The sequence below is a fragment of the Cyprinus carpio genome, chromosome B20, assembly GCF_018340385.1.
Source record: "Cyprinus carpio isolate SPL01 chromosome B20, ASM1834038v1, whole genome shotgun sequence".
NCBI classification, from domain to species: Eukaryota; Metazoa; Chordata; class Actinopteri; order Cypriniformes; family Cyprinidae; genus Cyprinus; species Cyprinus carpio.
The window spans coordinates 4,108,120-4,125,447 of NC_056616.1; the positions used below are offsets into that span (position 1 = coordinate 4,108,120).

The following is a 17,328-nucleotide window of genomic DNA, read 5'->3' on the forward strand; positions in this document are numbered from 1 at the left end:
GGTCATACCGACAAAAAGCATCTCTGCCTCACAGCCAAAACCTACACAAAAAATAACCCAATTTCAACCCTGCAAACAAAATATACCTAAAGTAATTTATAAAAAAGTTGAAACAGACAACTTAAGCTGCTGCGCTCAGCTGTCATAAAAAGCACTTATTATATTTATTGTTGAAATAAATTTAGCTATTTTTTTAGAAAAAAAAATATTTCTATAATGGTTTGTAATAATTGTAATATTTGAAGCAGATGTGTCTTTTCAAGATAATTTTCAGCCAATGAGAACAGTGGGTGCGGTCAATTATTACGTCATTATAATCGCTGCATTCCATAGAACGTTCGGTGAGTAGTCTATAAATATGAGTGCAGATGCATCATGCGTTTTGTAGCGAGTTTTGGCGAGTGATCGTGAGTATGCTCTTTACATCTAAATTAGATTTTTTTGTTTAATATTTTAATAACTTGGAGAAAATTCTGCCTTGTAATAAATAAACATGTGTGCTACACAGTGGAGGTCCGTCATGGAGACTGATATATAAATTAATAATGATGAAAGCTATATGACTGATTTGAGTAATAAGATTTTTGAACATATAGTTTACAACATTTTGCAGTAAATCAAAGGAACAAATCTTGTGGTGCCAAATACAGACTATGACCGTTTTAAACATTTATTCATAAATATAGAGCTCTGTAGACAAAATCCACCCCTCCTTTATTATGATAAATTCTGAATACTGAAAGCTTTAATAGTTTAATAGTTATCTCTTACAATGATCATAAGGAGGTATACATTTACATTATAAGCATCTGAGTTCTGCACATTAATTGGTAAAATAATATTAATAAAAACTCCACTTGTTGACCCCCACTGTGCATAAGCTAAATAATATTAATAAAACTCCACTTGTGGACCCCCACTGTGCATGGACACTGTAATACTGTACCTGTAAAAGAAAAAGAACTTACATCACCAACTTCCAGGCTCTTAAATGTTTACTATTATATATCGATTTCCTTTCTCTTTTCTGCCACTGTATTTTACAGATATAACGACAAAGGCAGTATTGTTCATTTCTTTGATCACATTTCACCATCGAATCACACATCAACATGACTATGTCAACCATCCCCACCAGTTTTGCTGAGAGTGCAGTGCAGTCCTCATCTTCTGAGCTCTTAGATGAGCTCACCACTGCCCTCGCTGCAGGAAGGTGGTGGGCAATAATGGAGGTCTCCTCTCCTTTATCTGAGGAGCCTGAATATGGGGACCTCACCTCACTCAGGTCCCTGTACTCAAGCTTCTCAGATGCAACACTGAGTGCACCCATACCTCCCAGGTCCCAAAAGGGAGCACCTGTGCCTGCCTATGCTGAGAAGAGGGACCACACCTCGTCCCTGGTCTTCAGCAATGCATTGGAGAAGGCTGAGTCTCTGCACTCAGGCTTCTCAGATGCAAAGCTGAAGACCACGGAGCAACAGAGGAAGTGGAGGCAGAAGAAGCCTCAGGGACCACCTTTGCTTGCTGGGTCCGAGAAGGCTGAGTGTGGGAACTTACTGAAGACCACTAAGCAGGTGAGGCAAGAGTGGAGGCAGAAGAAGCCTCAGGGACCACCTGTGCTTGCTGGGTCCGAGAAGGCTGAGTGTGGGAACTCACTGAAGACCACTAAGCAGGTGAGGCAAGAGTGGAGACAGAAGAAGCCTCAGGGACCACCTTTGCTTGCTGGGTCTGAGAAGGCTGAGTGTGGGAACTCACTGAAGACCACTAAGCAGGTGAGGCAAGAGTGGAGACAGAAGAAGCCTCAGGGAGCACCTGTTCCTGGTGGCTCCCCCCAGGGACATCCTGTGCCCACTGTGTCCCAACAACGTGGAAAACTCAGGATCCCTGAGCATCTGAGGCAGCACCTGCTACAGGCCGCTAATGAACTGGGAGCACCTGTGCCTGCAAGGTCCCCACAGGGAGCACCAGTGCCTTCAAAGTCTCTACAAAGGGAACCTGTGCCTGTCTCAAAGGTGCAAAAATTAAAGATCCCTGAGCCACTAAGGCAGAAGCTGCAGCAGCAGAAGCCTCAAGCCTCTTCTGACAAGGGAGCACCTGTACTCAACAAGACCCCAGAGAGGCAGAGGCTAAAAATCCTTGAGCCACTGAGGCAAGAGCTGCTGCAGCTGTCGCACCGAGCCTCATCTGTGAAGGGAGAACTTATGCCTCAAAAGACCCAGGAGAGGCAGAGGCTAAAAATCTCTGAGCCGCTGAGGCAGGAGCTGCTGCAGGTGTCACCCAGAGCCTCTTCTGAGAAAGGAGCACCCGTACCCAACAAGACCCCAGAGAGGCAGAGGCTGAAAATCCCTGAGCCGCTGAGGCAGGAGCTGCTGCAGCTGTCGCACCGAGCCTCATCTATGAAGGGAGAACTTGTGCCCCAAAAGAGCCAGGAGAAGCAGAGGCTCAAGATACCTGAGCAGCTGAGGCAGGAGCTGCTGCAGTTGTCAGTCAGAGCCTCTTCTGAGAAGGGAGCACCCGTGCCCATAAAGACTGCAGAGAGGCAAAGGCTTAAAATACCAGAGCCGCTGAGGAAGGAACTGCTCCAGCAGAAACCTCAAGCCTCTCCTGCAGATGGTAAACCCCTGTCTTCCAAGTCCCCACAGGAAGCACCTTTACCTGACAGGAACCCTGTACATACCGGGACCTCACAGGGAGCAGGAGTGCTTGCCAGTTCTCCACTGCCCACTGGGTGTCTGAAGGAAGCAGCAGTGCCCACCAGAACCACAAAGGCAGGAAAACGGAGGCTTGCTGAGCATCTGAGCATGCCTGTCTCTTCCACCCAGGGATTACATATGCCCTCCAGGACCTCAAAAGTGGCGCCTGTGTATTCTGGGACCTTACAGGGAGCACTTGTGAACAGAAGCTCCCCACGACAGGGAGCAAACCCTAGAATCACAGAGCAGCAGAATCAGAAGCGGAGGGAGCAGTGGAGACAGCAGCAGAGACAGCGGAGGCAGCAGAAGGCATCAGTAAGTTCTTTCCATTTCTGATTTTTATTTATTTTGAGATTTACGTCTGCAGTCTTCACCTAAGCTACTATGTTATCTAGGTCATTTATTTAAAATCTCATGACTTTATATTTCAAAATGATAGAAAGATATATGGTTATGTCTGTTTCGTCAACAGGACAACATAGATGCGTGTGAGCCTCCGCAAAAAATACTCTGTGTGGAAATCGACAAGGTGCCACTGAAGCCTAAACTGGGGAGGCAGAACCATCAAGCCCCACAGCCCATGTCCCAGCTCACCCTGAAGATGGTTAGTCCCTTCTATCCCACAGTTTTACTTAGAAAAAATAAAAAACATAAGCACTAAAGATTCTATTTTCCGAATCCGCTATTTAAAACTGTATGTATTATATTTCAATATGTAAGTTAGTCTGTAATGAGTATCATATCCTTTTCAATTCATAATCCTCCCTGATTCTGAAATGGTAGAAGCAATATGTCTTTAGATATCCTCAAAGAATCACTCATTAAATCTGCTTAGTGTTACATCATTATGTCTGTGCCTTCAACAGGACAATGTAAGTGTGAGCTGGTCACCTCCAGAAAAAAGGGAGCGCATGGCGAGCAAAATCAGAGACCAACAACTGGGGCCAGGCAGCTTTAAGCATTTATGTAGTATATTCATATGTTTAATGGAATATATTTAAATATTTAGTATTTATGTGTATTGTGTTTGGATTGATTTAATATGATTGTGCGTATAATAAAAAATAAAATCTAAACTTTGCAATTATTTATCAATGACAACTCACATCTATTAACACTTTAAGGTAATATAGATTATTTTTGGGGTGCCTACCCCAGGCTTATTTCCATCATTGGGTAATTTATATGCAAACAAACAAACAAACAAACAAACAAACAAAAAAAACGTCTTATATGTTTCTCACTGGACTTGCTATTTGATATGGATAATTAAAATACAACACACCAAAAAATGTCTTTGTATGACTGGCAGCTGAAGTACTTAGAGGAAAATTTTACTTATTAAAAAAAAAAAAAAAAAAAAAAAAAAAAAAAAAAATATATATATATATATATATATATATATATATATATATATATATATATATATATATATATATATATATATATATATATATATATATATATATATATAATTATTTGTTAAATAATTAGTGATTATTGACAGAAACCATTACTACTCATATTACCTGGTCACCCTTCAGGAGCTACTAGTTATTTTGACCATTAAAGTAAAAACAAAAAAGATATAGATATAGATAGCTCACACAGAGTGACTAGGTAACACCTGGGTAATTAAGTGATGCATTTTAATATGACCAGGCTTTTGAGTAAAAAAGGTAGTGAATTGTGAAGATTGAGCTGTGCAAATGAATCCAGTAGAGGGCGTAATTGACCACGATTTTTAGAGTCAGCTCTTCAGGTCATTGGTGACCCTACCATATTTACAATATTATTCCCAGATGTTTAGTTTCAGCTGATAAACTGTTTTTAAGCCTACAGTAAGACAATTAGCTACATTCAACTAATGAAAGATTTCATAATGTTTTAATTAAATGCCTTTTGTTGATAGTTTATAGTTTCTTTATCAAATTTATTTAAATATAATTAGATGACATAGGCCACAAATACTGACTTATTGTGTATAAATTACAATTAAAGGTTATATTTGTGTGAAAAGGGTTTCATTAGTCATATTATTTGATACATTTTAGTCTGTTTAGTGTAATGCAAAATTTAGAAAATTAAGATTATTATAATAAAAATATTATTTAAAAAAAATACATTAAATATAAAAATTATTACTAAAATAGCATTTTATTTATTGTTTATTTGATGGTTTTCATAGCATTATGTTTACATTTATATTGGCTTTACCAAGTTTTTTTTTTTTTTTTTTTTTTTGGCACAGTTGAGACTTTTATAAGATGCTTGTATGTCATTGTCAAGTGTGCAGTGGGTTTGCTATTATTTGGTCAACCTAAGAGTTTTACAATATCTACAAAATCTGTGAACCAAAAAGTCCTGCACGGTGTGTTCTGTTCTTGACCAACATCTACACATTTCAGAGTGAAGATAGAGACAGTGTTTCAAAACCTACTATTTTGACATCATGTATGCGTTCCAGGTCACTGCGCGGTGTGAGCATGTGAGAACGTGTCTGATGCCCAAAAAATGCAGTCTACCTGTATGTAGGCAAGTCACATTGAAACACGACCAAACTAACAGCAAACTCTTCTTGCGTGTTGGCATTGTATAATGGTGTTCCTCTCCCAGAGGCAACAACGGTAACCCTTAATGGAAAAAATCATGTTTTATTGATGAATCTGACTTTGCTCTGGGGCTTGACTACACTGACTGTATACACTGTATGCAAGTTATTGCTTCAGTGTGAAATGATATGCCATTTATCATAGTTCATCTGCTGTGATGGAAAGAAGGCAATATGTCTTTTAATTAAAATCTATGCTTAACAAATTGGTTGTAGGCTCTAACATTAAGACTAAATTGGATATGCTATAGGATTTTTTGTTATTTATCCTTTCGATTTTGAATATATTTTAAGCTTCTCTTCATTTGTAAAATAGTTATGATTCACAAAATTAAATCTAAAAAGTGTTTGAGACCAACAAAGAAATCCACTGCAATAAAAAACACATTTAGGCTTATGTAATGGGACTTATTTCAAAACCTTCAGTATAAGATGGACTAATACAGCCCTTGTGACAACTAGCCCCGGTCTCTTCTATGCTCTTTTTTCCTTCTATGTGTTTGTTGATCTGGAGCAGATGTGGTTAAACCTGCCCTAACCCTCGTCTCAGTGAACACGCTTTAGGTCCATTGAAGACCATCAGGTGGCGCTATTAGCTTAAACGGAAACAGGACACACAAAATTACGTAGGCTACCTTGATTCTCTGCATTTGGGGATATACAATGAGGCCTATTACTATAAATTAAATGCAAAAGACAACACATGATGTTAGTAACATCTTTTATTTTCGTAAGCACAGCATTTTATTAAAATACAGCACAGTTTCCACTTTAATTTCGCTAAAATACCTAGTTCTTACGTTATTTCTATAAAACTGTGCGTTATAGGACATTTCGCCACGACAGTGAAAAATGCTTTTAGAATAATACAAAAAAAGTAAAAATGTATTAGGTAGGCTACTTTTCGATTTAACCAGACAACAGAGTAGTCCTACATTTATTTTACAGTTTACAAGTGAAATAAAAATCATGAATTGCTTTTTAAAAATGTTTAAGAATAAAAAAAATAAATAAAAAAAATCGGTAAAAATCTTCGAAATTTTTATATAACAACATAAATGTAGGCCTATTTTACCAGAAAATATACAATGAAAACCTGTAAAATGACGTCCCAAAAAGTGACGCATCACTTTTAACCATAAGCTTTTTCATTTATCATCAGTTCTATACATTGCAGTGTTTTAGGTTGCTTACTCGGTTATTATGCAAACTTTATTGCATTATTTTACCACGCGTCATTTTACCCTGATGGGGTTTTGTGTTCGTTTAGCTCTTTTAATTCAGCATGTGCTCTTCTGTTATCAGTAAGTTGTATTTTAAGGTGCAAATTGAAGTTGTTGAATTATATTGGTAGGCTATATTATTTCATTTAATGAAATGCATGGTTTTGACCAGCAACATAAACGAGCACTCAACGTATTGTCTGTGAATTTCTTGCAACCAAAGCTTTTGCATGGTATTTTTTAACAGTGTGCAGTGACGGGAGCTTTGCTGGTGGGCACGGAGACCCCTCTGTCCCCAGACTGCCGCCACTAGTCGCCCCCAGCGCCACACGTCACATCACGTCCGTACTTGAACTTGAATCCCATTCCATTCTTCAGAGGCAACCCCTGCCACACACACAGGCGCCGGGTCCTCCCCGAGAGCAGCGTGAATGCGAGACGTAATTGCTCGGGTCCTGATTGATCTGGAGAGGAGGTGTTGTCTTCAGAGGTTGAGCCATTCTGCGCTCTGATGCCAAGCGCACATGGAGGACAGTGCCAAAGACGTCTCTCACCTGGCGAGCCCGTCGTCCACGGATCTTGGATTTCCTTTATAGCAGGACAGCAACTGGTTTTTATGTTTTAGGGGTTTTATTTGAATTTTAAGACACTGTTTTGGAATCGAGGTTATCAGAGGTTAAAGAAGCTGCTGCTGCTGCCGCGGGTCGGAGTGATTTTCACGCATCGCTATCTCAGGTTAAGTGGCACATAGTTAGTGCCTCACGACAGTCGAATGCAGTTTAGGCTGTTCACAGAGTACAAGTGGTAGTTTGTGCCGTGATAACGACTAGACTAGCGCGGTGTAACAGTACCAGGGCCGTGGAGGAAAGTTTGGAGAGGTCTTCTGGAGCGCACACATAAGTCCGAGTGTCCGTGAGATGCTGCTGTAAATGCGGGGCAATGTCCCGACGGAAGCAAGGCAACCCACAGCATCTGTCCCTCACACAGAGGGAGAACCTACCGAGTGAGTACAAGACCTCTGTCACCTTCATCACACTGAGCGCACTGCCATTCCCTCATTATTGTGAAGTATCGGGACACAGAAAACTTTTCTTTCTTTCTTTCTTTCTTGCTTTTATTCTTGCAGACTGATATATGTAACTAAACATGAATTGCTTTTTAATTTACACGTGCATTAAACATTAAGGATTATCAGCTAGTCAAAACCATCGTTAGTCTAGTGTAGGTAGGCTATAAGGTGTTTTTGCAAAACTTAATTATGTACGCTATCCTAACTAAACTTAGTTAGAACCACAAATAACAACAGTGAGCCAAGTGTAGGTTTACTTATTACATTTAGGCTATTTTAATCGATAATCTGTTACCAACAATTGAGGCCTGTTCGTTTTTATCGTGTTTATTTAGCCTTTTTATTTTAAACACTATAAATGCATTCTACTATGATGATACTTTTCTCATTTGTTGTGAATAATTGATTTAAACAAACGGAAGTGCTGAACATAAAACCATAATTCATAACATACAGTTTTGTGAGACCCACGCGTTCTTCTGCTCTGTCCCACTCAACACACACACACACACACACACACACACACACACACACACACACACACACACACACACACACACACACACACACACACACACCTCACCTATTTTCTATTATTGTCACACATATACACAAGCATACACGGCTTATCAAGTTTACTTGATGTAGTTTATTTAAAAGACTCCGACTTTGCTGGTTTGTCTGGTGTTTATTTACTTTTAAAAACCAAAGTGCTGATACATTTTTAATTAGTTTTATTTTTAGCTTAATCTCTGTTTTACAATATCATGGACTTTGGTGTTGATCGTCCAAGACAACACACTTCATATGTTCATCTTTAATTTACCCTTTTATCTAAGATACTTTACACACTCTTTCCACAAGTAAAACTTTATGTAAAAGCACTCTAAACCCTTATTTGTTTTCTTTTTGCCTAGTTTTTTATATTCCCTTAAAAGCTTTTCTTGCACAGTAAAACAGCATAAACTAGCTGCAATGTAAACTATTGAGAGTAACATCATTAAAAGTGTTTACATAAAAAAAAAGTAAAGACTTATTCTGTCTAATTTTCAACAGCTCAGTTTTGTAATTTAGTGATTGTAGCCATAAACAATAAAAGACCAGCAAAGTTGATCCATGGTTAATACACTGCATATCACTGATGTGCTTCACCCCGTTCACCCATAGTATTTGTGAATTTAACTCCAAAGCTTTTATTTCCCAAAATGTTCAGTTTATTTATTTAACCTCAAGATGTGTTTGTATTTATCAAACAATTCCTGATAAAAATCGAACATTTCTTAAAACGTTTTACAAATGATTTTATTTTTAGAAATGTTTGCCTTTTTTTTTTTTTTTTTTTTTTTTTTGATCTACCATGTCTTTTGATGCTCATTGCGTTCTACCTTGTTATTCATTTTGGTATTTCTGGTTTCACTGAGAATGTGGGTACAATGCGAGGGCGGTTTACTGAAAATATCTGATTCAGTAGTGAGTAGATGGTCTTTACACGTCAAAATTTGCACTGTTAATGATGCTGATGTTGTCGTTTTAGAAAACGTGAAGACATGAGATGAGGAAAATGTGTTAAAGGAGTGGGTGGGCTTACAGCGATCCGGTGGCCTTTAAATTCAAACCACTGCTACTCTGCCAGTTTATTTCACCTGATATGGTTTATAAGCAGATAGTTAGCTGGTTTTATTTTTTTTTTTCTCAAAATACATGTCGGGTTTCTTTCCAGTTGTTGTGACTAATAAATACTGAAACATCTCGTACATTATTGCTTGCTTAAATATGTATTCTGCGTTGAGCAGAATAATTATACTGTGTCTCAAATACTTGTTTAGTTCAAACATAATTAGTCTGGCGGTGTGTGTGTGTGTGTGTCAGTTGGCAAATGTGCAGTTTACATTGTGCGCTCTATACACTCTATCGCATGTGTACAGAGTGTAAACCGACACTTTTTAAGTGGACTCCGTTCAGGTTTGCACGCCAACCTCCATTCCAGTATTCACAGGCTCTTTCTGGGGTGTCTGTATGTCTGTCTGCAGGGGAAAACCAAAGTGCCCTCATTTGGCTATGTCAATGCTTTTGGCACAAAACATGTCAGTTAGCTGGAGGTTGCACAATAGAGAGATTCTGCCCAGAGCGACAAGACCTATAGATCACACTACCAAGGAACAGGAATATCAACATACTTCACGTCTTGAAATAAACGCGGGGCGCACTCTCCGCCCGCATGTACATGTACAGGTGTGTGCATTAAAGAGAACGTCTCCAGCCACGAGCTAAAATGGCAGGGCTCTTGCAGACGCGAATACGGGCTCTTGAGGAAGTCTAAGAGACGAAACCGCTCGTATTAAGATTTCCGCAAACCGCCTCAGTGCCAGAGAAACTCATTAGTTTAGTTTTTTCTACGTAAGTTGCATGTAAATTGTGTGAACATGTATGATTCATTACATGAGTAGCTCGACTACGTTAACATGTGGGTGGGGGCTGTCCATTAGGGCCCTTACTGGCTCTTAAAATGTAAAACGACTCTTTAATGGCTGTGAATGTCAGCTCTTTGAATGCTCGCATGATGTTTTCCGTGATCTTTTATGTGGCCGCTGGTCATCATGCTGATAAAATGCAAGGCATGAACCGCAGTGCCTTTGATTTCTAAGAGTGGAAGGGTCACATCAGCCTTTTACAAGTGGCTCTCTTTATAGCGACTTTAGGGTTATGTCCACCTTTTTTGTATGTGTTAGCGCTGCCTTCAAGAGAACTTCTTTCACAGACGGTGTGAGCCGAGAGCTGTTTGTGTGGTTACCCGCTGATCGGACTCGTCTGACCTGACTTGGCAAATCTTATAGGCGAGTCTCTGTTCCACTGCACAATATATTTCGGGTTTATTTTATGAGTGTCGTATTTGATGGTTTGTACAGCTTCAGTGGAGTGTAAATGTGCACAGTTGAAGCTGATAGGGGGTGCTGTAAGTCCTTACGAGAGGGAAAGTGATAGAGAGGGTGTGTGTTTGTGTGTGTGTTTTCTTTGAGAATCTGATTACTGCCTTCAGGAAACGTGATAACTGTATTTATAATGGTTAATACCCTGGATTGCTATCTCTCCTCCCAAGTGTATCATTCCCACAACAGGCTCAGTATAAATCTCTTATCTTACACTAAAGGTAATTAATTCAATTTATTGGAGTATGGATTTCACCCTAGGGAGCAGTAATATAGACGCTGTGCCCACTGTGCTCATTGCTCCTAAACATTTAGTGTCCTTGCCTCCAACCAAGTTTTTTAAGCAATATTTCTGGTTCTGATTTCCGGCACACAGCTTTATGTGAAATTTTGGGGTTCGGAAGAGTCGTTAGCGCGCACACGTGCATTGTGCACATTTGTTTGGCACGCACCCAGAAGCAGTTGACAGTGCATAGGCCTTAAATGAAGATAAGAAACAGACGTTATCAAGCACATCGATTATTTTTTTGGAAATGCGCCTGGTGAGCTCAGAAATAACATTAGACAAAATCTTTTAACACATGCTGGAGACGTTAACAGTTCCGCAAATATATATTCGCAATCTTTGTTCTGAATGTCTGAATGCACTAGGTGTTCTCTGTTGTCCATGTTTATTTATTTTTTTTAAATTATGATTTTTTTTAATTCAGAGCCATGACCACAATAGATCTGACATTAAAAATGATTAATAATCGAAATATTTCATATGACATTTATCTTATCACAAATGCTTTCTTTTATTACTAATTACTCTAAACACTCATGTATTATTAAAATGTAAAAACTAAAAAAAGATTTATAATTTAATTTTCTTCACTGTTTTTGTTTTCAGATTGTTTTATTGCACACTTATTTATTTCTATGTACTGATTTCCTCTTTTCACATTAAATGAGGCTTAGAAATCTTAGACCACTAATAAAGGTTCACTTTTTAATACATGTACATCATATCATCAGAATAACAATTTGAGTAAAAAGTTAATAATAAAAAAAGTTACATTGCTTTCAGAAAATCTGTTTGCTTAAATAACAGCAGCATTCGAGCTGCATGAGCTCCACAGTTTGTAAAAAAACAACAACAAAAAAAACCCAAAAAAAAAAAACCTGATGATTACATTGTGCAGCATGATTTGAGAAGGTTTCAAAGATCGTCTCTTATATTTCAGTGAAAGACTTTTAGTCTAAAGTTGACATGAACAATGTAATGAATCAGCTTTATAAATTGCTGAAATAGAAATAGTGAAGACTCTTGCACATTATACAGCATAATGTTTCTTTGTTTTAAAATGCAATCTTTATTTCCTAGTCTAAATTAGAGTACAGGTCCAAGATTTTAAATTTAGACTTTTTCAAGTCCACTGTACAGTGAGCAAATATCTGTAAAACTATACATAATTAATGATATATCAGCTATACTGCTTCTTTACACACTTTTTATTTTTTTTATAAAGATTTAAGTATCACAGCACACACATGATGTGCTGTACACCTGTGGCTCTCACATACACCTTTTTCTATTGTGTGCCCTGCTCGCGTCTGGCCCGTTCAGGACAGTGTGGATGCCTCCCAGCACACCCTCCGTGCCCAATTCCGTGGCATTGGGTCCAAGCCAAGCCCACTATGTTTGTGTTCTCCTTCTTGGCATTGCTCCACTGCTCTGGGGGTCTCCTGTCAGCCGGCGAGAGAGAGCTGCAGACAGCCGAGTGTGTGCTCTCGCAGGCGTCCTTCAGATCATGCACGCGCTGCTCTGTTTAGATATCTGTTTAGACTTTGGTCAGCTCTGTGATAGTGGAGGTTCTAAATATAAAACAGATCAAGAATATTCTTTGAAAATAATCTAAATATCATGCTGAGACAAAAATTCTACAGGAGTTAAGTTACTGTTGCTCTCCCCATGGCTCCTACACTTTTAATAATAAAGCTTTTTTTTTTTTGCTACTATGCCACAGAAGAAGAACCTTTCAGTGAACAGTTCTTAAAAGAGCAATTTTTTTTCTTAGTGTAAATAACATTTTATAAACTTTGGTGCATTGAAAAGGTTCTATTTCAATGTTAAAGCTTCCTCCTGAACCATAGATGCCAAAAGAACCTTTATTTTTAAGAGTGTAACAGCCAACCAGTGTGTGTTCAAGAGTGTGTTTGTCCCTCAGGCAGAGACTGGAGTTGATTTGCTCTCGAATCTCATACTGCTGCTGTTTTTTCCTGTATTTACGCTCTCTGTAAATCTGTTTTGTATCTCATTGTGGTTTTGTGTTGAGTCAGATACATTTCACAGCAAGTAGTGTGCGTTGGCTGTTTCGTCATTGATAATAATGCGGGAAAACGGCATTGAGATGCCAAACAGGGATTTTGACGAGGGTACGAGGTGATAAAGATGTAACTGATTTTCACATACGAAAACGGCTGTTTGTCAAGCTCCTTAACCACTGTTCCCAACGTGCACCTGCGATGCACCGACATGCTAGGCGACCCATGCTTGAGAGCGTATTTTGAGGCTGTTTTGCGGCTTTTGTAAGTGCTAGATTGTCTGCTGCGACATACCTGTATGGTGCATGTGCACCTCTCCAACATCCGTCCAGCGTGCAGAGAAGTAGACCGGAAACACAGATACCACTGAAAGGCTGTGACTGTACTACCTGTCACACACAAACACACAAACACACTCTGCTGATCTTACTGTGCAGCTCACAGGTGTTAGTCTATGCTGTGTGAACTGTGAATTTTTCTTTATGAGGACAGAATCAGACGCTTCAGTTCCACAAACGACTGACTGAGAGCATTTTGACTCTTGTAACTTGTGCTTTTACTAGAGATGTTTCATTTTCATTAACAGATTCTATCCAGCTCTTTTTGGACGTGCAGTGATTTGTGGGGATAGCTGCAAATGTGTGGAAAATTTCGGCCCATGAAGTCATTTCTAAGAACTCATTTGTCGTCTAGAGTCTACAGTACATGCAATACCCCAACAAGCAAGTTAATCATGTCTGGACCAGTTTGATAGCCAGACTGAAAAACAGATTTGCAACTCACAATAACTGAAGAACAAAAATCACAGACACACCAACAGCAGTTTGTCATTTAGAAACTTGACAGGTACTTTAATTAGTTAAACCAACTATTTTAAGTTCAAACTAGTCAAGGCAAGGCGTATGTATTTATGTTGTTGCATATTTTATATAGACCAAAATGTTTATTTAAAATGCTTTACATAATAAAGAGAGATGTAGAAGATATATAAAAGTCTAGTTTAAAAAACATTTATTTAAGTGATAAAGGGATTAAGTAAGAAATAGCCAATGAAAACAATACTGAAATTTATCCGAAACACATTGGCAGGCTTTTATCTCAGTTATTTGCAACTATCTGTGGCAGATTGATCTGTTACAGCTCAAAATGGATTATTGTAAGCCATTTATTATTATGAACCAAAATGAGATTGTAATGGAGTCATTTTTCCTCTTCTTTCACTGCTCAGCTGCAGCAGATCATGACGCATCAGAGGGCTCCATAGCCAGCCCTGTGGGCGGAGCCGGAGAGAGTGACCTGCTGACCTGCGGTCAATGTCAAACCAACTTCCCCCTGGGAGATATTCTAGTGTTTATCGAGCACAAAAGGAGACTGTGTCCCGGACCCAGCGCCTGTTTCGACAAACCGACTGACTGCGGCGGTGGCTCCCCGTCGCCCAGACCCCCACGGCCGGAAGTCTGCCGGAGGTCTGGACCGGTGGAGGTTGGGATCCAGGTCACACCAGGAGAGGAGGAGGAAAAACGACTGACGCCCGCCAGAGGAATCTGCCCCAAGCAGGAGGGCGTCCCAACAGGTAGGTGTTTCACACTGAGGGCTGGAGGAGGGGAAGGTTTATTAGTCTCTCAAGCTTGGCAGGAAAGAGAAACCTGTGAAGTGACAAACACCCAAAAACACACAGATTTGTACTTATACTTGAAATAGGTGCACTAACAAAGTAGTCTTTTCGGTAACACTTTATTTCGATAGTCCACTTTAGACATTCTACTAACAATAAGTAACTTTGCAACTACATGTCAACTAGCAGTTAGTAGAGTATTTGTAGACTGTCTACCTAACACTTTATTTGTCAACTTATACTAACCCTAAACCTACCCCTAACACTAACCCTAAACCTACCTAACAGTCTACTCTGAGAGTTAGTAGACATGTAGTTGCAAATTAATGAGAATTAGTTGACATGTAGTTACAAAGTTACTTATAGTTAGTAGAATGTCTAAAGTGGACTATCGAAATAAAGTGTAACCTGGAACCTTTTTATGGTTCTTCGGCTATATGATCTGTTGAAGGTTTTACAGTAGATAGTAACTACAAATTAAAACATTTTTTAAATGGTTACTAAATAAAATACACTATCTATCTATCTATCTATCTATCTATCTATCTATCTATCTATCTATCTATCATGTATTTTATTTTATATATAGGTATGTATAATCATTTAAAATAGCTGTTTTCAATTTAATATATTTTAACATGTTATTTATTCTTGTGTTCACAATACTGAACTTTCTTTCTTTCTTTCTTTCTTTCTTTCTTTCTTTCTTTCTTTCTTTCTTTCTTTCTTTCTTTCTTTCTTTTTTCAAATCTTGCTTAACCCAAACTTTTATATTAACCTTTGTAGTGTATCACAGTTTTCCACAAATCAGCAGATTAGAATGATTTCTGAAGGATCATGTGACACCGAAGACTGGAGTAATGATGCTATAAAATTCAGCTTTACACCACAGGAATAAATTACATTTTAAAATATATTAAAATAGAAAAGTGTTATTTTAATTGTAATAATATTTCACAATATTACTGTTTTTATGCAGCCTCTTGTGAGGAGACCTTAAAAAAATAAAATAAAACTTTATTCCAAACTTTTGACAGGTAGTGTACAGTATATAATTAAAACCAGTTTTATTTAACTAATAGTTGGTCTCTATAGGTGCTGCGCAGTGATATACACAATGTATTGGTGAATAGGATTTTGCCTTATAGCTTTTCCTCTATTACATATTTTAGCAAAAGCCTGAAAACGCTGACCAATTACAACCCAGGACCAGAGCTGTTTGTTTAATAAAGCTTCTTTTAAAACTGTAATTAAAACCTTACTTTTTACAGGAATATTTTACCCCAAATGAGTATTTTGTCTAGTTTTGTTTACTAATCATATCGTTTCAACCCCCATATTATTTTCTTTCTTCTGTGAAACAAAAAGAGATCCATTAGGCAGAAGAGCTGAGCTTCTGTTTTAAACTGATAGCATCAGTGATATCAAAGCTGCCTCTTTTGAATTTAACACAATTATGAATCATATTTGTGAGTTTCAGTAAATACCAAAACAATCAATACATTTTGATCCATTAATCACACAAAGCTATCGTACAATTTGCCGTTAAGATGATGCATTTGGGTACTTTTATGCTGCTCTTTAGGCCTTTTTGGAGCTTAGCAATTATTAATCACCATCCAGCTCAGAAATCCAGTCTTGCTTTTCTTTTTGGGAAAATAATGATCACAATATTATGGGTATGGGGTGATGTGAGGGTATGTAAATGATGACAAAATGTTATTTTTGGGGTGAGCTGTTCATTTAAGAGTGTAGTTTTATATGCACGGTTTCTCTTTGTTACGACACAAACACACACATACTGTTAAGCAGTTCTGACTGGATCGCTTCTCTCAAAAGGTCCTCTTCTTCTGACTCGGGCCTTCAAGAGGGATTAATACCCCTTGCATGATTTTATTAGAGCAAGACGCAGCATCTCTCTCTCTCTTTCTCTCATCTCTAAGTGAAACAGAACAGCCCTGAGTGCGCCAGCAGCTGAAACCAATTCTCTAAGAGGAAAAAAAACTCCAGAAATCCTCACCCGGCGTGTTCGGGGGAAATATCACTGTATTAAGAAAAAAAAAAGGCTAAGAAAGCCCATTAAAATTCAAGTGCTAAGAGACATAGTGTGGGGATTAATGAAGAAGATTCCTCATACAGAGGGTTAAAGACTCAGTTTAGCGTGCGGGGCCTGGAGGGGCCACATGTTATCTTCCAGCACAGTGCCGCCCAGCACACACAGCCTGGACAAGGAAATGCTTCACTTGCTAGTCAGGATGTGACAAATATTTGCTGCTCTACGCTAGTCAGCAGGCTTCAGCCTTGTCAATACTTTTTTTTTAAACTAAATTATACAAGGTTATTAGTTTTCTGTATTTGTTTGAATATGCCTTTTCAAAGCTGTTAATCTGGTGTGGGGGGAGGGGGGTTGTATTATCTGAACTTTTTACTGAACAACTTTGGCTTTAGTTTTGCTTCGTTGACAGAAGTGGAGAAGCCGTCAAGGTTATCCACAGAAATGCAGGGCAGGAAGGTGCTTTAGGCTTGAATTAAATATTTCCAGAGCATGAAAGCTTTACTCAACACAGTAGATTGCCACGTAACTGTCTTAAATTTCAGCCAAATTAGATTATATTTAATGGGGCTCATTAAATAGAATATGGAGCTATGGCTGCCTAGAGGCAAAAGCCATGCATGCTGTGGGCCAAAACGCCAAGCCTGATGGGTGTACGTTAAACCCTTCACATCTCAATGGAAATGTTTCAATCCATGCTAGAATGGCTCTTCTGTTCAGAAGTCACTTTAAAATAGCATATGTTTATTTAGATTTGGTAATAGTTGACACACAAAAAAGGCCATTTTGGAAATGTTGTTGTCATTTACTTTACTATTGCTTTGCAAATG

At 38.5% G+C, this 17,328-nt stretch overlaps 2 protein-coding genes across 2 annotated transcripts in view; both read left to right on the plus strand.

Moving 5' to 3' along the window:
- Positions 1-1,048: 1,048 nt before the first annotated feature.
- On the plus strand, positions 1,049-3,779 carry LOC122141034 (neurofilament heavy polypeptide-like). The gene is made up of 3 exons (XM_042746827.1): positions 1,049-3,008; positions 3,166-3,297; positions 3,560-3,779. The coding sequence occupies exons 1-3, from the start codon at positions 1,113-1,115 to the stop codon at positions 3,692-3,694; spliced, it is 2,163 nt and encodes a 720-aa protein (XP_042602761.1). The 5' UTR covers positions 1,049-1,112; the 3' UTR covers positions 3,695-3,779.
- Positions 3,780-6,799: 3,020 nt separating this feature from the next.
- Positions 6,800-17,328, plus strand: part of LOC109098976 (B-cell lymphoma/leukemia 11B-like) — a 30,232-nt gene continuing 19,703 nt past the window's right edge. The window contains exons 1-2 of the mRNA XM_042747456.1: positions 6,800-7,530; positions 14,059-14,403. Of these exons, the coding sequence (XP_042603390.1) occupies positions 7,467-7,530; positions 14,059-14,403 (409 nt within the window). The 5' untranslated portion in view covers positions 6,800-7,466. The remainder of the gene's footprint in view (positions 7,531-14,058; positions 14,404-17,328) is intronic.